The sequence below is a fragment of the Sphaeramia orbicularis genome, chromosome 6, assembly GCF_902148855.1.
Source record: "Sphaeramia orbicularis chromosome 6, fSphaOr1.1, whole genome shotgun sequence".
Taxonomy (NCBI): Eukaryota; Metazoa; Chordata; class Actinopteri; order Kurtiformes; family Apogonidae; genus Sphaeramia; species Sphaeramia orbicularis.
In genome coordinates, this window is record NC_043962.1 from 11,643,313 (window position 1) to 11,669,887 (window position 26,575).

General features: G+C 40.9%; 1 protein-coding gene and 1 long non-coding RNA gene across 2 annotated transcripts; both read left to right on the forward strand.

Moving 5' to 3' along the window:
• The first annotated feature begins 2,099 nt into the window (after positions 1 to 2,099).
• Positions 2,100 to 5,041, forward strand: LOC115420576 (uncharacterized). Its single transcript, XR_003935559.1, has 2 exons — positions 2,100 to 2,925; positions 2,960 to 5,041. It is a non-coding gene; the product is annotated as an uncharacterized LOC115420576 (long non-coding RNA).
• A 9,045-nt stretch (positions 5,042 to 14,086) lies between these two features.
• LOC115421694 (scavenger receptor cysteine-rich type 1 protein M160-like) lies at positions 14,087 to 22,904 on the forward strand. The gene is made up of 4 exons (XM_030137696.1): positions 14,087 to 14,291; positions 20,513 to 20,545; positions 21,876 to 22,166; positions 22,852 to 22,904. Exons 1-4 carry the CDS (start codon positions 14,243 to 14,245, stop codon positions 22,902 to 22,904), a joined length of 426 nt encoding a protein of 141 aa, XP_029993556.1. The 5' UTR covers positions 14,087 to 14,242.
• Positions 22,905 to 26,575: the final 3,671 nt, after the last annotated feature.

Here is a 26,575-nt window from a genome sequence, read left to right on the forward strand (position 1 = left end):
GATCGGTGCATCCCTAATGTTAAACGTTCACTTTATCAGAACTTATTCCAACCATTAAGGGCATTAACTCGTCTGCTAACGTGATATCATGAATTGCGTACAGATAACACGCCGCTTTTAATTGGCATGTCATCTGTGCGCATTATAAGCTTTCAACGTGTATGTTCATGCCATGTCAAATACCATGTGATTAGCGGTTACAGATATGTGATCTTGGCGTTCATTGACACGTGACCCAATAGCGTTGAATAACATGCGAAAGGATGAAAATTCGTACATATACCCCACCAAATGCCATAAGAACTGGCGTGACATACAACGTGATTTCACGAGATCAGTCTGCATCTGCAAAAAATCTGAAACCACCTTGAGGAAGTGTAAAAACGTCAAATAGTCAAGGAAGTTTTCCACTTTCCATCAGCCTTTTCTAACGCAGTACTTGGAAATGTGTATAAAAATACACTGATGCCCCTGTGACATATTTCCATCAGTTTTAGGAGGATTATAAATTATTCAGTACTGTTTTCTGAAATGGACCCATAAAAGGAACAGGACCGGGACCTAACGTGACTGGACTCTACGCTCTAAAGAAGCAGCTTCTTATAAACATCCATGGACTTTTTCCTCCCTTACTGGTGGATAAAACACTGTGGACCAACTCGTATGTTTTTAATGCAGATACCAGTTCCTAGGAGATTTTAGAATAAGAAAAATCCCTAATTTTAACACAAACACAAATATGGTCTTTATGCAGACTGTCTAATCAACAAAAGGAAGTACAGGTCAGTATTTGTATCCAGTCAGTGATGTGTTTGGCCACTTATCGGAAAGCTCCTGGTTTTTTTTTTTTGGTTCAACGTCATGAACCAGTTTATTTGTGGCTCAAACGGTTCAGAATAAGGTTCATAACCCAGAACAGCACCAGTTGTGTGTTGGTGGAAAAGGGCTAAGAGTGGGGGGTCCGGACATCAAAGCCAAAATATCAGACCTGGTTAACATTTTGGCCAATCGGAGTCCCCGCTGTCTATAAGAGTTTCAGTGGTGTGTGTGAATGCAACATGTTCGACTTAAGAGGAAAACATGCCAAGATTTACTAAACTTAGGCTACGCTCAGACTGCAGGCAAAAGTGGCCCAAATCTGATTTTTTTTACCCATATGTGACCTGTACCCGATCTGTTAAAGACTGCTTGAACAGCACAAATCGGACCCAGGCCACTTCCATATGTGGTCCTAAATGAAGACGGGAAAATTAGGGACGTCCCGAACCGATCTATAGATTGGTATCGGCTGCCGATCTGGTATTTTTTAGAAGATCGGATTTAGTCATGAGATCAGGCCGATCTGGTTCTGGGGTGGGGGTAAACAAACATCCTACCCCCTTAAATTAAAGCTTCTGAAGGTAGGGGAAAGGAAAATTAGCTGCACAACAGCAGAAGGCTTAGAGGAATTAGTAAAGCGTCTTTAAGTTTCATTTTATGGTCCGGTAGTGATGCACAAGTTGGGCTTTTTTCAACCCGTGGGGCTTTTGTGCAATTATTTGATCTGCCCCAACCCAACCCGCGAGTAATCCGCTGATGTGCGCATCACTAACATACAGCGTTTCACATTCAGCCCAATTGTGATCTCAATGGTATAATAACCTATAAATAAGGAACCCAAATTTAAATAAAAATTTTATTGTAAAAAGTCAGTATCCGATCGGTATCAGCAAAACTAATCCAAAAAAAAAATAAGATCGGAAGCAAAAAAAAATCCAGATCGGGACTTCACTAGTGAAAACAATGACACCAGAAAGGTCATTTTGAGCACTGGCCCTTTAAATGCAAATGAGCCACTTCAGGCCCCACCCCCTCCAGGTTGTTGGCTGTGCTGCTCTGTCCCGTTCAACCAATAACTGAACATTTTAGGTAATCGGCCCGAAGTTTGGACATATTCAGAAATGTTCGTCGGAAGTCTTGACCTTATATGTGCAAATATCGTGACGTAACTAATTACAGACGTAACAAATTAAGCAGGAATTCAAACAGGTTGTAGAAATCTACTAGTTTTTTGCCCAAATGAATATAAAGATAGCTTTGCAGCACCTGGAGGGTTCAAATTCAAACTATGAACTATTAGGGTCCAAATACACAAATAAAAAGTGAACCAAAGACTAATAAAAGTGGGTTTAACAAATTATGACCCCTCTAAGACCTGCTGTCTGAACGTAGTCTAACAAGCTTTACTTTTAGATACCTCAGTTACATAATAGCCACGGACATTTGTACAAGCAGTGACGAGGAACACTGAATAGAGCGATTCCGTACGATGATAAAACCCTTTACGAATAATCGCCGCGAAATGTTCAATACAAGCCCGAAGAATCGGCTAAAACGGCTAATGGTCAAATGTGGTGTTGGTTTTAAGTATAAAAACCGGCCTATTGATAAAAACGACAGTAATATTTGAAAATAGTGAACTGATCTGGGTCCAGTGAAGACCTCTACTGCCTTACGTCAACTGTCAGATCCAGATGAAGCCGACAGTTCAAATGCTCCTTGTGTGTTGTTGTTGTTCACTGCCATTCAGCTGAGGTGTGTCCTCGCACTCGGCTTCCCCACGGATAAACAGATGGCGGCGGGCTAATTAGCACGAGCTAACTGATGAAACCGATAAAGACCCACTTAACACTGACAGATTCAGCCTTGGTGGCGGGAGACGAAAAGAAAAAGCGACAGTTTGGAGTTTCCTTAAGTAATCCAAACATCTTACTGGGGTTGGGAGAAGAAATACCTCTGAGTTGAATTCTGCTGCAGATGTGACGGATTGATGCTGATCCTGCAGTTACTCTTCATTATGGTTTTTAGCACTTAAATACACAGCTCTGTACTGTGGCTACACGTTAACGTCAATGCAAACTACCTGTTAGCCAAGAGGGCTATGATGTAGACGGGGAGGAGGGGGAGGGAGAGGGGACAGGGGGGGGTTTGACAATAGAAACATGATGTCCTAGAGCTGGAAGCCTCCGTAAAGCACCACAACTAGGACTATGTAACAGGAGATAGAGAGTCACGACCCGATCCGGACCACAAACCGGACCTGTTCTGCACACGTGGAGGTGCTACTCCCCGTCACCAGAATCTGAAGTTATGTCAGTTTTTTGGGATTTGAAGGAAAAAAATATACATGCTTTATCTTTGATTTTGATAGTTTTGAAATATAAGATTCATTTTTTTAAACAAATGCATACACTTTTTCCAAGTTTACTGACAGTAGCTAGTGAGCTAAGTTTCGCTAACATTTGTTAGTAAATTAATGGCTGCCATTAATTCACACGAGTTATTTTAAAAACCTAAAAGATTCATGGCTCTTGCTACAAAAGGTTCATGGACCCCACTCTGATTTGAAATATAAAGGTGTTTTTTTTATTGTATCATTAGCCTCATTTTCTTTACAAAAAACACCTTAAAAAGATTTTGATGCCTATACACCACTTGAAGATAAAAATTAATCAAATCTATAACACTTAAGCATTGAACAGATTAATTCACACCAATTAATTTAAAAACCTAAATTATTTATGGCTTTTGCTAGAAAAGGTTCATGGACCCCATTCATTTAAAATATAAAGTTTTTTTTTTATTGTATCATCCTCATTTTCTTTACAAAACACTTTAGAAAAAGACTATTTTGATGCTTATAACACCAGTAGAAGATAAAATTAATCAAATCTATAACACGTAAGCATTGAACAGATTGGTAATTCACATCAATTACTTTAAAAATCTAAATTATTTATGGTTTTTGCTAGAAAAGGTTCATGGGTCCCACTGATCTAAAATTTTTTTTTTTTTTTTAAAGTTATATCATTAGCTTAATTTTCTTTACAAACGAAAACACCAAAAAAAAAAAAGATTATTTTGATGTTTATACACCAGCAGAAGATAAAATTAATCAAATCTGTAACACTTAAGCATTGAACAGATTGATTTTAGTAGTTTCAAAATAGAGAATTACATTTTTTCAACAGTCCTTGAGCTAAATTTAAATAATGTTTGATATTAGGCTAACAGCAGCTAACATTAGCAGAACTAGCATGACGCAGTTAGGGTGCTAGCTATTGTTAACTACTTTAGAAACATTTAGTAAAAACAGTCTTTAATTTCATTACTATTAAAACCAAACGTGTATATTTCTTTTCTTTAAGTCTAAATACTGATGACGGGGAGAAATATTTTGGCAGATACGTTGTAGAGAACAGTTAGCGGTGCGGTTCAGGTAGCGACGTAGAGCTAACCAGCGTTCTCTAATCACCTCCTGTGTCAGAGGTCAGAGGTCAGGGTAGGAGGGACGTCAAGGAGCATCTGAATGGAATTCTTCATTTCAGTGTCTGTTTTTTCCTCCATGATGATTAATATCCTCAACACAAACTCTTATCCTCGCCGGCGGTCTGCAGTAGAGTGATGGGGGGGGTGGGGTGGGGGGGTCCCAATGTCTGAGCCCATGGAAACTAATGCAACACATTTCTGGATGCAGTGTGACTTAAATGTACTCGATTAAAGTATTTGGGCCATACTTTAGATTTTTTTTTTTATGTTTAGCCTTGTATAGATTTACATGAATTTATGTAGAAATGAAAGGAGAAAAAAATGAACAGATGAGTTGTTACATAAGAGGCACTAACTGGGCTGTTGTAAATAAATGGTTTGTTTCCATATGACCAGTAGTGACCGGACATTCAGCAGCTTGTCAAAATTCATTTCAATCTGTACAACGGTGAAGAGGAAGTGGAACCCCGCGCCCTCGTCCGATCAGGCGGCAGCCGGCGAGGTCCCCTCTGTATCTGTTCTAGTGGTTTTCTGTTTCAATGTTTTTATGCTACACACTACAATAAAGTGTTCCCCTTGTTGATATACCCCTCCCCACCTGACAATAATGTATCAAATCTTTAAATATTATCATGTTAAGAGTATACTTTATGCAAATATATATGAGTATGATGAGTGTATTGTATGTATCAGCAGTGAAATATTTTTAAAATAAAATTATTTGTTTCTGTCACTGTGGACTATTTACTGTTTTCTTCACACAGTCAGTGCCTGTTGAGGATGTTTCTTTTCTTAATATAGTGAGTTAGGTGTTCAAAATAATATGCGAGCATCTCAAAATACAAATTGTAAAATACCAAAATATTTTGAGATACTAGGTCACAAGTGTCCAACATGCGGCCCGGGGGCCAAATCCGGCCTGCCAAAGGATCCAATCTGGCCCGTGGGATGGATTTGTGAAATACAAAAATTACACTGAAGATATGAACAATTGAGGATGTCAAAATTATTTTAATTCAGATTTCACATACAGACCAATTAGATCGCAAGTGGGTCAGAACCAGTAAAAGACTATCATATTAAACCTATAAATAATGAAAACAGCAAATTCTTTGTTTTAGTGTAAAAAAGTAAAATTACATGAAAATGTTTATATTAAAAACTTATTTCACTGGTAAATATATTTACATGTTTATATTTAAGTTGGGGGTGGGGACTTGTGTTCAAAAACACATTAAAAATGTAAAGATTGTATGATGCATCTATGTAATGCTGTTAAAAATCCACAAATTAAAAAAAATATATATATATATATCTATATATATCTCTATATCTCTCTCTCTCTATATATATATATATCTATATCTCTCTCTCTATCTATCTATCTATCTATCTATCTATCTATCTATCTATCTATCTATCTATCTATCTATCTATCTCTCTCTCTCTCTCTATATCTATATCTATATCTATATATATCTATATATATATATATATATATATATCTATATCTATATCTATATCTATATATATATATCTATATCTATATATATATATATATATATATATATATATATATATATATATATATATATATATAAATAAATGTGGAAAAAAAACTGAAATGTCTTAAGATAAGTAAATGCAATTTTACCAATATTCTGCCTGTTATTAAATGTTTTGTGCATTTGTAATTGTAATGCGCATGTGTAATGATAAACTAATAATCTGAGGCACAATATTGTTAAAATTGCAGTTTTTCTTAAGACATTTCCAGTTGTTCATGGTATTCAGATTTTTGTAGATGTTAACATTATCAGAATTTAATTTTGCTTTTTTTAACTGTTATTGTTTTACTGGTCCGGCCCACTTGAGATCATTTTGGGCTGAATAGGGCCCCTCAACTAAAATGAGTTTGACACCCCTGTACTAGTTCATATTATGCAAAGGAACAGGACTTCAGCTCTGACATGAAGCCAATGTGTAAATATCTTTAAGTTGTAATACCACAGATGGCCACTAGGGAGGCTCTAAAAAGCCCTCCCTCTCATACTTGCATTGGACTTCTTTAAAATTAAATTACATTTCCCTAGACTCATTCCAGTTTCAGCCTTTGTTTTTGGCTGTCCAGTAAGTGCTGTGGTCCATCTTAACATCTGTTAATCAGATCTGGGGATAAATATAGGTTTTGATTGACAGGTATGTATAATTCAGTCACCTGCTGAGTGGGACGTTCAGTTAATTTAATAACATTTTTTCCTGACAGCTTCACTGTCATTATGGGTTAACAGGTTCTGCTAAAAAGACTGTATAGGCCTGGAGTAGAACTAAGGGAAACTAAACAAAATCACTACAAATATGGGCCAAAAAGGGTCTAAAATGTGGTTTGGGTACGAACCTTCACCACTTACCTTTAGTAAATCTATCAAAAAGTTCAAAAGTAATAACCCTACTAAACACTTTACCCCTCCTGCTCACTTACATCCTCCCTATTCAGAGATTCATTTAATTTAAATTAATTGTAAACTAGATTAAATTAAATACTGTCAGTTTTGGGCAGTTGAGTCGAACCTTCTGCACAAGTGTTAATATTCAGTTTTATTACACTGATGAACTGAGTGAATAGTCTTCCAGAAATCAGTTGGACAGACGGTATTCCTGGTTTTACTATACATCCTATATATAAAACCTTATACAGGATACTTGTGCAGGTCTTGAAAGTCTTAAAAAGTCTGGAATTTTGAGACTTTTTTCCAAACCGGGAAAAACCTGGAATTTTGGGTGAAAGTCTTAAAGCAGGGGTGTCGAACTCATTTTAGTTCAGGAGCCACCTTCAGCCCAGTTTGATCTCAAGTGGGCCGGACCAGTAAAATAATAACAGTGAAAAAAAGTAAAATTATATTATGATCAGGTTTACATCTACAAAGTTTCCTTAAAAATCTGAACAACTTGAATCGTCTTAAAAAAAAACAAGTGCAATTTTAACAATATTCTGCCTCCGTTTATCAGTTTGTCATTTACACATGTGCGTTACAATCACACAAAACATTTAGTAACAGGCAGAATATTGGTGAAATTGCATTTACTTTTCATAAGACATTTCCGTTTGTTCATATTTGTTCAGGTTATTCACATTTTTATAAAAATATAGTTGGGTAATGTCAACATTTTCAGGTAACTTCCCTTTTTTTTGTTTTTTTACACCAAAAAAACCAAACAAACAAAGAGAACATTTGTTGTTGTCATTATTTATAGGTTATTCTGATATTTTACTGGTTCTGACCCACTTGAACTCTAATTGGACTGTATATGTCTGTATGTGGAACCTGAATTAAAAGGATTTTGACACCACTGATTGTTAATATTTTCAGTGTAATTTTTGCATTTCATAAATTCACCCCGCGGGCCGGATTGGACCCTTTGGCGGGCCGGATTTGACCCCTGGGTCGCATGTTTGACACCTGTGTCTTAAAGTATGGAAAAGTTTTCTCTTGGTCGAATTTTAGACGTTGCTCAAAGGCACATAATCTTTTAAGAAAAGGAATACATGAGGATAGCATAAACTTGTGATTTGACTAACTGGTTGGTACTGGAATGATTCCAGTGAAACTTGCTTGTGTGATATCCATGCACTTTTGTGATTTTCATTTATTTTGAAAACGTTTGACAGTTAAACATAATTTACTGCAAATTATGCATTCATACATTAAAATAAACTTTTCTACTACACACACACACACACACACCCACCACAGGTACAATCTCAGCCAAAAAAGTAGGAACACAAGTATAAAAGTACATAAACTCAAGGTCTGTGGGAAAATAATAGTTTTGAAAAAGTCTGGAATTTTCATCTGGATAAAGAGCAAACACGCTGTTCTAGGGCATGTGTGACAGGTTTCTCATGTGTGTTTATGTGCCATCTTCAGTATCTGTGAATGAAGTGGTAGGGGGACCACTGTCTGGGACCCAGGTGACAAACGGTCAACACTCATCAGGACATGATGGGTTTTAAACTTCCCTACAGGAACACTGCTGCATTCCTCCTCTGAAGGTAAGTTTGCATAAAAAGATGCTAAACAAACCTTTTGCTCTGATCAGCTGTTCACAGGACATTCTTCTGCCACTTGTACAGACTTTATCCTCATTCTCTACAGACTCTCACCTTTGAGGTCTAAAGGTCTTGCTAGCATATAAAGCACTGAATGCTTTAGGCCCAAAATACATCAAAGACCTTCTAGTCCAGTCTGAACCATCCAGACCACTCAGGTGGTCTGGTGCAGGTCTGCTCTGGGTTCCAAAAGTCACAACTAAACATGGAGAATCAGCGTTCAGTTTCTATGCTCCGTATATCTGGAACAAACTACCTGAAAACCTCAGGTCTGCTGAGAGTCTGAGTTCTTTTAAGTCCAGGTTAAAGACTCACCTGTTCACTGCTGCCTTTGACTAAAAGGCTTTTGACTTTTTAAATTTTACATTCTCCTTCGAAACTCTGCAACTCTTTCTTTAATATGTGTGTTTTTATATTTTAGGGTTTTGTGCTGTTTTCTTACTTGCTGTTTTTAATCACCTTTTACAAGTTTCTTTTATAACGTTTTAAATGTCTTTTTCCCTTGTCGTATTTCAATGTCCTGTGTGAAGCACCTTGAATTGCCTTGTTGCTGAAATGTGCTGTACAAATAAACTTGCCTTGCCTCAAGACGAGGTCAGTTCAGGGGTTTTTATAGGATGAGTACGGTATCACACTCAACATCCACATCAGTCTTAGCATGCTCACTCTCACCTCTAAGACTATGTTCAGTCAGCCGATCTTAATGCACAATTCAGATTTTTTGGTGATATCTGCATTTTTTGTGTGCTCGTTCATTTTACACATTAAATGTGACTTCTATCAGTTTTGAGTATGAACTGAATGTGACCCGCATGCGCAAAAGAGGTCCTGATGTAATACGTGACCATGCAGGCATGCACTGTGTTTACACTGCTGGGATGCAGAATCGTGACATTTGTCGCACGTCAGTGATGTAAAGGTCGTATAAATGTGACCTGCCCGTTCAGACTGACACTGCAAAATATCAGATACGTTTTGGATTTAGGACCACATATGGAAGTGGCCTGGGTTGGATTTGAAAAAAAAAAAAAAAAAATCAGATTTGCGCTGTTCAAACTGTCTAAACAGATCAGATACAGGTCACATATGGGCAAAAAATAAAATAAAATCAGATTTGGGCCACATTTACCTGCAGTCTGAATGTAGCCCGAGTGAAATCGTCCCATGAGACTTTATCAGATTCACACAAAAATGTCTCAGACAAAACAGCTTAAGTGTGATCTGGGACACCTTCAGCACAAATACGGTCACCTTTTGTTTTTGCACATGTAAGTACACATGACATGAACACACCAGGGTACTTCTTCGGGGTAGGACAATATAAGCTCCACTTCTTCCTACTCCATTTCAGACAAACTGTTGTTGAGGAGCCACAGTGGGGTAGTTGTACATTCTGTTCTTTTTTTGGTTGGATCATTACCTTCGATACTTTGGAATGTTCTGTTTTAACTTAGTGGTTTCTCTTTGCCTTTTGTTCACCTGTGTATTTTGTTTCTACTTTTGTTCGAAGTCAAGTTCAAGGCGTTTCCATGACTACGGGGTTTGGTGTATGACTTTTAGTCCATCTTTTGGCTGCCTCCACTGGACCAGTGACTGGACTGGATTCTAAAATTACATCAAATAATGCTTCTGCAGCCCCTGGAAGTAGAGCGCCACACATTTCTATTAATATCACCAACCCCCACCCCCAAAAACAGAGCATGCATAGGAATCCTTTATATATCAGTTCACATTGTTTTGTGTGGAGGACTTGTATTAACTGCAGTGAGTATCAAGATTTCCAGAGCCTGTGATCAGTCCCTGAAAGCAGCATGCCCCCCTTCTCTTGGTCTCCATTGGTTGGAGCTCAGTTTTCCATCAGACTGCCACTGGTGGAGTCATTTGTTCACACCAGTTCACAATGTTCAGTTTGGGGGGGTGGGGTGGGGGTGGGGGTGGGGGGTCATTTTTCATGCATTTATTTTTATTTTGATTTCTGATGATGTGTTTGAAAGATTATTCTTGTCATTTCATGTCAGTTATACTTTTCTTGAGTGTGAAAGGCATCATTTATCCATTTTTCATATGTTAGACCACTTTTATGATCAAAACAAGTTGCTAAATTAATCTGTAATCTCCATTTACTAAAAGTTAAGGTGTGTTTTCTGAAGTCATTTCCCATTTTTCCAAAACTAGAATTCTAATTTTTCAGCTTTAGGGCCCAACATTTTCATCAGAGTTCCAGAACAGAGGAGTCTTTATTCTAGCTGAGAATGTTCTGCACATGCTCATACGCAACACATGGAGTATGACGTTTGTAGGTTTTCCAATAAAACCTTCCACTTGGAGCTTATGGCTGACTCGTGTTAAAAGAGTGTGTCCTCCACAAAGTTCGTCTTCTTCGATTTATTAAACAAAAATACGAAAAAACAAAAAGCACATACATACAAAGTTCCACTATTTACATTATACTGTCCAAAACATGGCAAAAATGCATACAAAAACGTCCACAACCATCAGAACACGGTCAGAAAAACCATCAGCTCTCCTCGGCCCTAATGCCATATACCCTCCAGACCTGTCGCACACCTCAAGCTCCACCCATTGGCGCACACACACACACACACACACACACACACACACACACAACACCTTTTTAAAATAAAATAAAATTATAAAATCACAAATCAGTAATTAATAACAGAACTGAAATTAGCAAATGGCACCTATAATGTTATATGAAGTCCTTAAAACACTGATTATTAGCAGATATGGCAAAAACCAACATTTTTTTTTTTTACAGGCTGAGGATTAATCCCCACAATATAGATGCATGTCATATCCCGGACAAGCCCCCTAATTCTTTACATTTCCTGTACATTAACCCTTTCATGCACGACGTCCACATTTATGGACACATAGTTGAAGCTCACTTTCCAAACGGTTCTAAAGGCAATGTTCTCCAAACCACATGGGGGCAGTCTCTATAGACCCTAAGAAATACAATGAACAAAAGGATCACCTTAGTTTTAGAATTTGGACTGGTCTGTGATCTCATAAAGTTAACCTCTGAACACCCAGCTGTGGGTTTTCTGTCCATGTCTGTGGACAAGAGTTTCACCGCTGTATGCAAAAAAACAAAAAGTATCCATCACATAGGACACTCCATAAAAATGCATCTGAAAAAAACACTGTTGCATCATGATCTTTGATTACGTTCATGACTTTCCTGGGTCTTAGGGAATTAAACACCTTCATAAAACCATATTTAAAAAAAAAAAAAAAAAAAATTCTTCAAAATGCACTTCAGCTTTACCCTAATTTTGAGTAATAAAAACAAGCTAAAACCTAGAAGCACTCAGAGCTCAGACCTCTGCCAAGGCAGATCAGTGGCCCCCCCCCCCCCCCCCCCCCTACCCCTACCCCTGATCACCACCAAAATGTAACGATGTGTTCTTTGTGCCAGTATAAACATTTCCTGAAATTTTCATCCAAATCCTTCCATAACCTTTTGAGTCATCTTGCATACAGACAAACCAGCGCCAGCAAAAACATGACCTCCTTGGTGGAGATAAGAAAAACCTAGATACTTTTGTTTCAGAATTCAAAAACAAAAACACTACAGATATGGGCCATAAAAGGGTTCTGAAAGGTGGTTTGGGTAGAAATCACCACCTACTAAATCCATCAAAACAGACAAAAAAAAAGTCCTTAGACCAAGGGGGGGTGGGGGGGCAGCAATGCCAGTCTTTTCTTTTAAGGGCAATATGGGGCAGATGAAAGTGGGGCTATGTTGACTCCTCAGAGGTCAGAACCAAACTGAGCTGTGACTTTCAGCCTCCTTATATCCACTCCCACTCAGGACAATCCCCCTCAGCTGTGGTGGAAGCACAGGTGGACCCACTCACCCCTGATCAACAGGATCAGAACATGGCTGAAAAAAAACCCCTGTATTTGTGACAATAAACCATCACTATGTTCACAGGCATCAAATCAAACAATAAATGGACCAAAAGTGATTCACAAAGTTAGCAAAAGCATCAAAAGTACATTTAGATTTTAATACTTTTACATCTAAAGATCTGCACAAGTTTATATTATTTGAGCAAATGATACAACGATAAATAATTTAAACCTCCTGAGAACCAAGGCTACAATAGTTTTGGATTTTTCATTATAGTTTACTTTTATTTAGTTAGTTTAATTAGTTTTTAGAGCAGGTTTGCTAGTTTTTATTAGTTTTCCTTTTCTTCTAAAGGCTTATTTTTAGTTTAGTTTTAGTATTAATTTTAGTTTTGTCGTATCTTTTCTCTTCTTCGCTATCATATTCAAATAAATCCCAGACAGGACTCTGCTGCTTTCCTCCAACTTTAGTCTCCATGTTTCCAGGTAGAGTGGGAACGAGAAGACGACTGGAAACCACAAGTGAACGCAAGTGACAGACCGTCAAGTGTCATATGGTGCTGCTAGCTAAAATTGCTAGAGCGAAATAAATCACTTTTGTATCAATCCAACGTTGACAAAGACAAAAACGAAGGGAATTTTATTCATAATTTTTATCTGTTTTAGTTAGTTTTGTAAACACACAATACAGTTTCAGTTATCTTTTTTCATTTAATTATAGTTTTTATTTATTTCAGTTAATGAAAATGTTTTTGCAGTTCTAGTTTTTGTCATTTTGTTAGTTTTCATTAACGATAATAACCTTACATCACAGTGATGAGAACCAGGAAAGTAAAATTTTCGGCTTTTTCACATTAAATAATTAGCTTGAATGGAAATAGCATGATGCAACATTATTTTTCAGATGCATTTTTTATTTTTATTTCTTTCAACCCTTGTATTATCCATTCAATGTTTATCATCCAAAAAATAATAGTTGACATTTTTTTGCTTCATATTTCAGGAATTGTCTTAATTTGACAGGGACAACTGATTAAGCATAAAATTATCATGATGATATCTTTTCAATGTGCTGAACACATATTGCACACATTGGTGTTCCTCTGGGGTCAGTTTGGGGTACACACATAAGGATGTTCTAAATCTGAATCTATTTTTTATGTTCCAGACCCCACACATGAAGATAAACATCCCCACAGCTGCAGGTGCAGACCAAGGTTCTAATAGTTTTGGATTTTTCATTATAGTTTAGTTTTATTTACTTTTGACTTTTTTTCTCTAGTTCAGTTAGTTTTAATTAGTTTTTAGAGCAGGTTTGATAGTTACCTCTGCCAGGAGGTATTGGGATCACTTTGCTTTGTGTGTTTGTGTGTTTGTGTGCATGTTTGTTTGTTTGTTAGCTAGATAACTCAAAAAATTATGGACGGATTTTCAGGAAATTTTCAGGAAATGTTGATACTGGCACTAGGAAGAAATGATTAAATTTTGGTGGTGATGGGGTGGGGGGGGGGGGGTGGGGGAGCAGATCTGTCTTGGTAGAGGTCTGCGCTCTCCGAGTACTTTTCTTGTTTCCTCTGTTGTCATATTCATGGTTATTTGTCCTTTCAATGGTCTGGACCAAGGTACTGTTTGTGTCTGGAGTTGGTCAGTAGCTCAGCACCACTAGTGGAGTAGGATGGTTCAGTGAGGACAATAATAACAAGAAAAGCACTCGGAGAGCACAGACCTTTGCCAAGGCAGATCAGTGGGCCCCCGTGTCCTGTGGAAAGAGGATGTGGTCTTCCATCTCCATGGTAACCACACACCACCCCCTTCCTCCTTCAGTTTCCTTTAAAAGCACACAGCGGGTCCGGATGACCGCCGTCAACTTGAGCGGCTCCGAGAAGAAAAGAAAAGAAAAGAAAAGAAAAGAAAAGAAAAGAAAAGAGCGTCTGACTGGACATGGACCTCACACCATACGTTCTGGTTTTCCTCTCCGTGTCCATTCAAGGTAAGTGGACTGAATGATGGACGGACACAGAGCTGAAAGGGTTAACTGCTGTTTGACAGGTTTGTCTCCATGGTTACAGACATGTCGTGTGTGTGTTTGATATCAATCCTAGCGTGTGCTGATGGTCATGTGACTGTCATGATGGTACCCGAGGGTCCAACTCAGATCAGTGTGAATCCAGTCAAATATTGTTGGTTTGCTGAATCCTGTCTGTTCCAGCAGTGACAGTGTCAGAGCTGATTTAGCAGGAGGAGCTGCTGACTGTGTTCGTTATTGACTTCTGTCATAGATCCCATGGAATAAACCAGTGCAAATGTGTGTTGTGCTTTCATCAGCCTCAGGTTCTGTCTTTAACTGGTCTGTGTTGGTTTTATGGATCAGGATCAAACACATACATGTTGTGTTTCCTCTCAACACACACCAGTGCATGAAGAGTCTGAAGCACCTTTACTGATCCACTCATAGAGAATATTAGTCATTACAGGTGTGGAGTTGAGTGGCGACTATTTTTTCATGAATTTTGGAGGTGACGGCTGCAGTTTGAATTGTGGAGGAACAGTTCCAGTGGTGAGGGAAGATTAAGTGATGGCAGAAGGAGAGAGGGAAGGCAGGATTTGACCAGAGATGTGTGTGTGTGTGTGTGTGTGTGTGTGTGTGTGTGTGTGTGTGTGTGTGTGTGTGTGGGGGTCTAGGTCACAGGTGGAGGGTTTGGAGTTTTTGATGAGGCTGACCAAGGTTATTATCGTTAACAAAAACGAACGAAATGACGAAAGCTAAAATTGAAAAAACATTTTCGTCAACTGAAATAAATAAAAACAAAAATTTAAAGAAAAAAACGATAACTAACTGAAACTGTATTGTGTGCTTATGTGACCGGACTATTCCCTCTGCGTTGTGTTATTGGAAGAGCATAAACTCGGGACACAGTGATCTCATGCGGAAGCAGTCTCCATTTATTTACCCTGGACAACAGGATTATAAAGACAGTTAGCTGGGATGCTACATTAGGTCCTGTACCCAGATCTACAATGATGAAAACATCATGTCAACACCGCGCGGCACAGACAACAAAACCAACAAGTTCAACATCAAAGTAAACACAACTTAACAAACATGGATAACACAAATAATAAGAAACATCAGCAAATAAATGTATAAATACACGGGATATGACGATATGAACACAGACCTCCCGCTAGAGACAACATGAAAAAGGGGAGAGCTACGGGCACACAGGGAATTTATACACAAACACTACGGGGGGACACATGAAGAAGAAGTGGGTGTGGCTGGAGGACTAACACCCCAAACAAACTGTACAATAAGGAAGACACCAGGTATGCATAAACTATGAATGAAAATGACAATTTAACCCAATTTTGTGTAATTATATAAACATATATATTGAACGGGTTACACTTACAAAACTAACTAAAACATATAAAAATTATGTTTAAAATTCCCTTAGTTTTCGTCTTTGTCAGTGTTGATATAGGATAGAACGTGTGAAAATTTTGTCTAAGATCAGCGGTGTATAAGAGGTATAGAAGTCAGGAGGCCAACGGTGAAAGTATGCAAAGTTTCAGTTTCACATTAGTGACGTTGTGTATGGATCACACCCCCACCTACATTACCGCCTCCAACCTGCTATTGGGAATTTATCCATAGTACTTTACATATGTTTGAGTCTGTGCTCAGTCAGAGCCGCCCTAACCTGACCCCCAGATAAAGTGTCCAGGGTAACCTCACTAATTTCTTTAAATAGGACGGAAGATAAAATATATGAAAAAACTGAAATTAATACTAAAACTAAACTAAACTAAAACTAAGCATTCAGAAAAAATTGACAACTAATAAAAACTAGCAAACCTGCCCAAAAAAATAATTAAAACTAACTGAATTAGAGAAAAAAAAAAGTCAAAACTAAATAAAACTAAACTATAATTAAAAATCTAAAACTATTAGAACCTTGAGGCTGACGATTACAGAGGTATCGGGGAGTTGAAAAGTGGAAAATGACTGTGGCAGCGTGAGTGGTTCAGGTGGAGAGGCAGGTAGGTGCAGGTGGATGTTGAGGATTGTCTCATTGAAGAATTGAAGTAGAGATTGACAGACGCTCGATGAGTATGGGGGGGTTGTTAGGTGGCTGTATAGTTTAATAGAGCAGGGTTAACAGTGTTCAGGTGTTTCCTTCTGAAGACATGATTAAAGCAGAACAGTAGTTTGATTTGGTTTTAGTAACTGAGTCCTTATGGTGCTGTATTTGTGTTTGGAGTTTTGGATTTTTCATTATAGTTTTGTTTTATTTAGTTTTGACTTTTTTTTCTCCTCTAATTCAGTTAGTTTTAATTACTTTTTAGAGCAGGTTTGCTGTTTTTTTAATTAGTTTTTGTTATTTTCTAAATGCTTAGTTTTAGTTTAGTTTTAGTTTCTTCATATGTTTTATCTTCTTTGCTGTCAAATTCAAATAAATCCCAGACAGGACTCTGCTGCTTTCTCCCAACTTTAGTCTCCATGTTTCCAGGTAGAGTGGGGACCAGAAGACGACTGGAAACGACAAGTGACAAAAAGTGACGGACTGTTAAATATCGTATGGTGCCAGCAGCTAAAATTGCTTGAGGGAAATAAATCAATTTGATATCAATCCGACATTGACAAAGACAAAAACTAAGGGAATTTTATCTAGAATTTTAATATGTTTTAGTTTTGTAAACACACAATACAGTTTCAGTTAGTTATTGTTTTTTTCTTTTGATTATAGTTTTTATTTATTTCAGTTAATGAAAATGTTTTTACAATTCTAGTTCTCGTCATTTCGTTAGTTTTCGTTAACGATAATGACCTTGGTTCGGAGCACGTCCATGTGGAGAGTGAGACCAGTTTTTTTGTGATGTGGGATTTGACACGTTCTTAAGTGTGTTTATCTTATTTCATGAAGTTGAGTAATATCTGATAAATCATTTTGTGTGTCCAGAGTACCATGACCTGTGGAAATTTGATTTGGAAGCAGGAAAGAGAGGATGTTCCCACCAAAGCCATGTTCAAAACAAGAAAAGCACTCGGAGAGCGCAGACCTCCACCAAGACAGATCTGCCACCCCCAATCACCACCAAAATTTAATCATTTCTTCCTTGTGCCAGTATCAACATTTCCTGAAAATTTCATGAAAATCTGTCCATAACTTTTTGAGTTATCTTGCGAACAAACAAACAAACACGCATGCACGCACGCAAACACACATAGCAAAGTGATCACAATACCTCCTGGCAGAGGTAACAAAGTCATTAACGTAACATCATATTTGGCAAAAGAGTTTATCACGGACGTAGTGAATGGTTAGCTCCTTTTATATTAGTTATGATGTGCAAACGCCCCTGTGTAAGGGAGATATTCCCAGAGGAGCATTCCTGACTTTGTTTTTTTCTTCTTAATTATTCACAACAGCGGAGTTGCTCAAGTTGTCGACCTTTAGCCTTCATTTGTCGGAGTTCAGGGGTGTACCAGGGGGCAGTTGAGGAGAAGGAAACAGACCGTGTTTTCAGAGGGGCAAGAGAATGGAGAATGTTGGTCAGACTATTATTGTAGAATGCAGCAAGTTCATCAGGAGTTGAGGGGGAGTCTGGGACTAGAATGTTGTCGATGTTTGAGGAGAGAGTGCATAAACCGATGTCCTTAATATTTGGAAATGAGATGAGACGTGACGGCTTTAGAGTGGTGAGGCAGAGTGTGGTGTTGAAGGAGAGGAGGACATGGTCGGAGATGTGAACTTCATCTGCTGAACGGGGGGAAGACCAGAATTATTTATACAGTTGAGTTTACACTGGGAACACCAGACTGAACAGTTGAGTTTACACTGGGAACACCAGACTGAACAGTTGAGTTTACACTGGGAACACCAGACTGAACAGTTGAGTTTACACTGGGAACACCAGACTGAACAGTTGAGTTTACACTGGGAACACCAGACTGAACAGTTGAGTTTACACTGGGAACACCAGACTGAACAGTTGAGTTTACACTGGGAACACCAGACTGAACATTTGGATGTTTGATCAGTCCATAAGCCCTTCTTCCAGTCTTCAGTAGTCTTCTGCCAGTCTTCAGTAGTCCACTGGTGCTGTTTCATGGCCCAGCCAAGCCTCTTTTTCTGACTCTGAAGTCTCACCAATGGCTTTCTGCTGCAACTGGACCCATCAAACCTGCAACTGTTCAGTCTGCTGTTCCCAGTGTAAACTCAACTGTTCATCTGGTGTTCCCAGTGTAAACTCAGACTCTCTTACTCCTCCTCTATCTTCTCTGTGCGTTCAGCTGTTGTCCTGTCAGTCTCCTCTCACTCCAGCTGTTGACTGTCATAAACTTGTCTTCTGATTCTGTTGTGTCTTTGGCTCTTCCAGACCTCTTCCTGTCTGCATTTCCCAGTCCAGTTTCTGATTGCCTTTGGATGGTGAAGGAAACTGGACTTACTGACACCTGGACTTTCTTGGACAGTTCTCTGGAGGACACACCTACATTTCTCAGTCTTCTGATGCTCTGTCTCTCTTCTATGGTTAATTGCCTTTTCCTCTTCTTCATTTTTATAGTAACACACTACTTTCTGCAGTCCAATCCTGTTCAAACAATACTCCAACGGTATGGTACCAAAGTGTGTTCCAACACTACTTTTCTGCAGACACAGGGGGTTGGAAGGAATTCACAAATGTTGGGACACCTGTAGGAACTGGTAACACCAACTTTCGAGGCTTGATCAACCTCCATTGCTGCAGAAGTGCTTTTAGTTGTTAACCCATTTCTTGTTTGCTTTTTTGTATAATTCTGAAATGTACATTAATTTTCAGTTTTGTTTAACCTTACCCTCTTTTTTTTTTTTTTTTTTAACCTCTCGCAGCTCACGCTTACCTTTGTACCATTTCAAGCTGTTCATTGGACTGGAACTGCTGGAATTTCAATACAAAACTGGAAAAATTGGGGTGTTCTAAAACTTTCGACCAGTAATGTAGGTGGGTGAGTAAAGTGGTCAAACCATTTAAAAAGTCACTGTGGTGCTTGGGGTGTGTGTGTGTGTGTGTGTGTGTGTGTGTGATAAACTATTGAGACAGTTGATGGAGAGGGTCCAGGCAGCATGAACACATTCCATTCAAAGGAGCTGAAGGCAGGCACAGACACAGGTAGGACCTTCCACTTCTAAAGGTGAATTATCGCGAGACCTCCTCCCCGACCGTTGCCATGGGCACAGCAGATGTAAACAAAGCCGGAAGAGCAGATTCACTTAGCTGTGAAAAGTCGGTCTGTTGCCTGGTTTCAGTAAGACACAGGAAGGGGAACTTAAGGTCAGTGAGGAGGTCCTGAATCAGATGTCCTCTGCTTGTGAGGGAGCAGATGTTGAGGAGACCGAAGTTGACAGTGGTGTTGTCGTGTTTGGTGGCAGCGTTAGTCGACCTGTTGAGTCTGAATGTGGAAGCCTCAAACTGTTCAATCCAAATGCTGACACAGAGAAAACACCCAGCCTCCCTGGGTCAAAGTTGGAAGACTAGGGAGATAGCGAGGTATGGGAAAGCACCAGGGGGGCACAGATAAGAGACAGTACATACATGGATGGTTGAACTATGGAAGTGGTACGATTACTGCTTGTTTGAAACGCCACATGTACACTGGACCATGTAATCTATGTATCTGTATCCAAGCAGTGAAAAATAAAACAGGGTAACGGCTGAGACGACGAAACGTAGAGGCTGGAAACAGGATCTGCGTGGAGCCGCCCAGCCAGAATTATTTTTTAACCTGTGAACGAATGCCTGGACACTGATAAAAACAGATATTAGAACTTAACAGCTGAAACACCCAAATGATATAAGATAAGGGGAAGGGCTTGGGGCGAAGATACCACCAAGCCCAAAAAGTATAAAAGCTGGAAACGTGAGGATGCTCTTCAGAGTTAGCCCCAGGGTTTCTGTCAATGTGTTTCATGTGGGTTCTATGAATAAAAGCAACTGTCGCGCTAGTGAGAGGAGATTTGGTCGCTTGGTTCCCACATACATACAATTACTCAGTACATTTTGGGAATAAAAACCATTTAAAACACTATAAAATTGCTCGTGAGCAGCGGCAGCAGGTCACACCAGCATCCACTCAACCGGAAGAAGACCAGCACCATATTGTCCTGTTTTATTTCTAATCACCATATTGTCCTGTTTTCATGGCTGTCCTTTGTGTTTTTCCTGCAGGGCTCCTGTCTGAAAACAACAACACCTCAACAGGTAAGAAATGGAGAAAGGAGGGATGTGAAATGGGTTCAGGCTAGGGCTGGGTAAAAAAAAAAATCGATTCAATCAATTTTGGATCAAATTCTTTTTAATTTTGCGCAATCAATTAATGGTGGATGAGACTGATTTTTCAGAGCAGGACCACGAGTAAATGACCTGGAAACCGCCGGCGCAGAAGCACAGCCGGCTTCGTCTCACGAGCCCCTTGCGGAGACTTGGTCGTGCTCGTGACAGTTTTGGCGCGGGAGGAACGCGGAGGAAGGGTGTGGAAAACCCCTCAGTGGAAGGAAGGGTGGAGAAAACCCCTCAGTGGGAGGAAGGGTGGGGAAAACCCCTCTGTGGAAGAAAGGGTGGAGAAAACCCCTCAGTGGGAGGTCCTCCTGGCCTCAAACTTGAACCTGCAGTGCGGAGGAACTGGCCGGTGGAGGCAGGTCGCAGAAGCTCTAGAAATACTAACTTGGATCACCTGTGGCTGAGGGCGGAGTTAGAGGAATAGTAAAGCAGAAATCAGGAAGCTCCGTCCACCCTCCCCCTCCAGTGAGTTTCTTGTACCAAGGGCCCAACATGAGTCTGTTTCAGGGGGCCAAACTGGTGTCAGTGCCCCAGGGTGATAGTAATGTGCCTTAAGGCTGGAAGCACCAGGTATAAAACAGAATAAAGATGAGACAGAAGTCTGTTCAGATCCACTGGAGAAACATGGACATGTTTGTGTCCTGTTCATTATTTCAGAGCAGATTCATCTGTTTACTGATGAAATGTCAGATTAATTTTCTTTCTAATATCAATATTGATTCTGTGTTGCATGGCTACAGTAGTCAAATAATCAAGTTACAACTCATCACTAAATGAATCTGAATCAATCAATTAATACTGAATCAAATCGAATCAAATCGCAATTAATTGATTCAGAACCTTATGAATCGAAATCAAATTGTTTAAGGAAATTGGCCATGATACCCCGGCCTAGTTCAAGCTGAACATTCTGGTTCAGGTGGTTTTCATCTGAACAAACTGGAGCCAATGCAGAGGATTCAGGAATGATGGGTTTACAGAAGCTCCACTGAGCATGCTCAGCTCCTGTTCCTGACATTTGGACAAGTAGGAAACACTGACAAACAGGAGCAGACTGAGCCATTCAATTCACTGAATGAATGAATGAATGAGGGATGAACTGAGTCCGTTTGGATACAGAAAATCTGTCAGTGGGACTGAAAACACTGTTCACACATGGAAACCATAAGTGGTCAATAATCCAGTCCATGTGGTCCAGATGGGCTGGTGTGGTTCTGGACTGGACTCTGACTGGTCTGTCTTATTTCTACAGAGTCGGTCCACTTCAGGTTGGTGGGAGGAGCCAGTCGTTGTCATGGTGACCTGGAGATGAAACGACAGGACGGAAACTGGAAACCAGTGGATGGGTTATATTGGTACAGGAAGTCAGGAAACAGAGTTTGTGCAGAACTGGACTGTGGATCTGCAGTTTCACTGAGAAACAGAGACACTGGTTCACTTACAGATAATTGGAGGATCAGTCGAATCTGTGATGAATCTGAACTGAATGACTGTTTTAGATCTGATATATATTTCCGTACATCCCTGGAGCTGAATTGTTCAGGTAAGAGCATTAACACTGAACCCTAACCCTTCCATTGCCACTGTGGGCTCCAGACTCTGTGGACTCTCAGATCCTGGTCGGTCCAAGACTTCAACTCACACTTAATATGAACTCACACAAACTGATCAATACAATCAATCAATAATATCCACATCCACAAACAAACAGCTGATGAACATCATGTCACACAGAAGAAACAAACACAAACACATATGAATGTGAGTCCACTACAGTCCAGTAAAATCCACTATATAGTCCAAGCCCCAGACCCTGGTCTGCTCCAGTCCACTACAGTCCCTTAGAGTCCACTTCAGACTCTAGTTTATTCCAGTCTTCTTCCATCTGTGTCCACAGACTCTGTCAGACTGGTCCATGGGTCCAGTGTGTGTTCAGGCAGACTGGAGGTCTGGTCTAACCAGTCCAGGTCCTGGTCCTCAGTGTGTGAAGGACACTTGGACCTTCATGGTGCCCAGGTGGTCTGTAGGGAGCTGGGCTGTGGGGCTCCTTGCCGAGAAGGAGGGTCTAAGGACGGGGGATGCCCTGGACACTACTCATTTTCTTGCTGTTCATTTGACTGTTGTTTACTCTAACTGACTCTGTAAAGCCCTTTGAGATAACCTTGTTGTGATATTGGGCTATACAAATAAAGTTGAATTGAATTGAATTGAATCCTGGGCTCCTCCAGGCGGCGCTCTCTGGAGCAGCAGAGGCTCCTGTGGTGCAGATGTTCCAGTGTGAAGGCCATGAGTCTGCTCTGCTGGACTGTGGAAGCTCAGGGGCACAGACCTGCTCATCTGGAACAGCTGTGGACCTTACCTGCACAGGTGGGCGGAGCTTTGACTGACACCAGCTGACATCAGTTCACTCACTTTGAGCTCATTTATCTGTCACTTGTATTTGATCAGATCCTAATGATGTCAGACTGGTGGGAGGAGCCAGTCGCTGTAGCGGTACAGTACAGATCAAACATCATGGAGAATGGAGAGACTTGGAATATGATTTTAATTATTATGACACCTGGACCCTGAAGGCAGCAGATGTCATATGTCGTCGACTGGACTGTGGATCTGCTGTTTCTGGGAGAAGATCTAAACCATTTGGTCCTAAGTGGTTCATCAGCCCCATCTGTCTTCTCTCTACACCTGCACTGACGGACTGTGTGAGAAAACATTCTGTCTTCACTAACCCCGCCCTGTTCCTCACCTGTTCAGGTAAGTCTACTGATGATGGTCCTGATTCTGTCACAGTTTTTCCATGAGTCCATTCAGGTGTGTTTTATCTGAGCTGTGTCAAACCAAACCCAGTCAGACCAGGTCCTCACATTGGACAGTTGGACTGAAACATCAAACACATGCAGCTGAATTCAGTTCCAGTCCATGAACGTGGTCACATGACTCTGCTTTCCAACAGGCTGTTGAACCGCTCAGAAGGACTGAGTCCATTTGTTTGAACTGGACTTTGTGTTGGTCCATGTGCTCTTTTTCCAGCTCTATATGGGTCTGCTGGACTCTGAGGACACCATGGAAACATCACTGACACTAAACCATGTCCTTAAATGCAGATGTTTGACATGAGCCACATGTTTCCAGTGGTCTGAGATGAACCAGTGCACCGGTCATTGATCAAACACACTGCATTATGGTGCATTCACTGACCATTTGCATTCTGTGTGTGACATGTCTTGCCCAAGGACACACTGGACAGACTAGGACAGAGTGGTTTTCAAACTGTCAACCCTTGGGTTATTGGATGACCTGCTCTCCCTCTGAGCCGTGGCCTCCTGCTCTTGTGTACTTTAAACATGTCTGTGTGTTGTTGTGGGTCCACAGACTCTGTCAGACTGGTCCATGGTTCCGGTCTGTGTTCAGGCAGACTAGAGGTCCGGTCCAACCAGTCCTGGTCCTCAGTGTGTGAAGAGGATTTGGACCTTAACGACACCCAGGTGGTCTGTAGGGAGCTGGGCTGTGGGGCTCCTGGGCTCCTCCAGGGGAGGCTCTATGGAGAGGGGGAGGCTCCAGTCTGGACCAGTGAGCTCCACTGTGAAGGACATGAGTCTGCTGTCCTGGACTGTAGAAGGTCCAGCTCAGCTGGGAAGACCTGCTCACCTGGAACAGCTGCTGGACTCACCTGTACAGGTATCAAGGGGGGGGGTGGTTTCATAAGACAGTGTGTTCCTTTGACTCATGTCTGTGTCTCTGCTCAGATCCAGGTGGTGTCAGGTTGGTGGGACAGCCAAGCCGCTGTGCTGGTGCTTTGGAGATCCAACACCAGAGACACTGGAAACCAGTAGGAGACCCATTTGCAGACTGGGACCTGGAGTCTGGATCTGCTGTGTGTCAGTATTTGGACTGTGGGTCAGCTGTTTCAGTCAACAACACATATGATTCTACAACCAGACCTGTGTGGTTGGTGTCAGTTCTTTGTGTAAAGCTGACAGCTGGACTGAGGGACTGTGTTGGACTAGATGGTTCCGATAGACTCCCATCTGGTGTGGACGTGGTGTGTTCAGGTACCAATGGACACAAACTGTGTCTTAAAACTGTATGACTTGTATCTGTCCAACCCCAGTCATGTCCTCACTGTCTCTACTCCGTTGGTCTTTCTGTTCCTCCTCAGCTGAACCTCTTCCCTCGTGCTGAACAGTTTCGTGTTGTCCTCCATAAACAGTCCGTTTGTTCACACAGATCGTAGGTCACCAGGACATCTTCGCAATTTCACCGTGACGTGCATTGTGGGAAGTGCAGCTCAACGCAGCTGTGTTATGGCCGCAGCAGAAACAAACACGGAAACGGCTTCATTGCCTTTTCCTACTGCTGCGTGGCGCTGCACTTCCTGCAATACATGTCACGGTGAAACTCTGAAGATGCCCAGGTGACCTTGCGGCTCTGTTTCCTCCATGTTTTCATTAGTCAGTGTTCATCACATCCCAAACTCCTGTGGATCAGATCCATCTGTGTCTCTGAGGAGGATGGATTCTGTGACTGGTTGTTTGTGCTCATGTGTGCTGGTTGGTCCAATCATGTCTCTGCGTGTGGACAGATCTGCTGCCTCAGCCCAACATCTCCCTGTCTGACGGGGTCTTTGGGGTCTACCAGCAGGGGTTCCGGGTGCTCTTGGGCTCCAACTTCACCATCACATGCTCCGTCCAACCACAGTACCCAGGAGGCTCTTTCCAGCTGATCTCCGACACCGAGGAGCCGCTGAACCTCACCCTGACGGCTGTCAATCACTCTGCCCACTTCCTGTTGTCTGCCATGGGCCATGCCCGCCGAGGGAACTACACGTGTTTATTACGTGGATGTTTTCAAACACAGCTTCTCGTCGTCTCAGAGCCCCGCCCTCTATCTCACTGTGGGAGGTAACGTCAGGACAAACGCACACAAAACACCCACAATGCATCAGTAACAGTCACATGACCATATTCCACACCGTTCCCAGTGATCAGAGTGAACAGGTGTGAGCAGAACCACGATGGTAGAACTGAGATCAGGTAAAGCCGGTCCAGTTGGACCTGTCAGAGACTGGGCTGAACCGACAAACACTCCATTAATATGAGCTCAGTAACACGCCTCCAGTCCAGGCCTGTAGGGGGCAGTTATTACCCATCATGCCTAGTGCCTCCAGACCAGTCCTGTGGGGGCAGTGATTACTAGGGGTGCAGCTATCGTATATTTTAGTATTCGAGTATTCTACTGAAAATTCCTTCGATTAATCGAGCAGTCGAATAAAACTTATTTTTGCTTGGTTAAAGAGCAATTATAAATACACAAGAGGAAATAAGGCATTTCACTTAATAATGAAGGACCAATTGGTTTCCTTTTTTTTTAAATAATTAACAGTTTTGTTTCTTACATTCCTATTGTGCATATACAACAAAATGTATTTTCTTGACTAGAAACATTTCCAGAGGCAATTGCAAACACAAATAAAAATCCAGATCCAATCAACTGCCAGGATGAACGTCTGTCTGTCCATCTGTCTGTCCATCTGTCTGTCCATCTGTCTGTCCGTCCTTCCTTCCTTCCGTCCGTCCGTCCTTCCTTCCTTCCTTTGGTATTTCTTCGTTGTCTTCAAACACATGTTCCATGGACGCTGTTTTAAAGGTTGTTTCTTTTGTGTTTCTTCAGCCTCTGAGACACATCTGACTGTCAGGGTGGTGCTTATCGTCCTGCCTCTGCTCATATGTGTTATTTCCCTCTTCTTCTTCTTCTTCTGTAAGGTACGTTCACATCTTTCCTCAGTGGATCCATTGGACTTCAGACTGAGTCACACACACAGGAGTCTGAACTGGACATGTCTGCTGCCATGTTTGTTCCAGGTCTGTGTGAGGCGAAGACGAATGAAGGCGAAGTCAACCACAGTGACAGTTCAGGAACAAACGTCCCACTTTTAGAGTCTCAGTTGTTCAG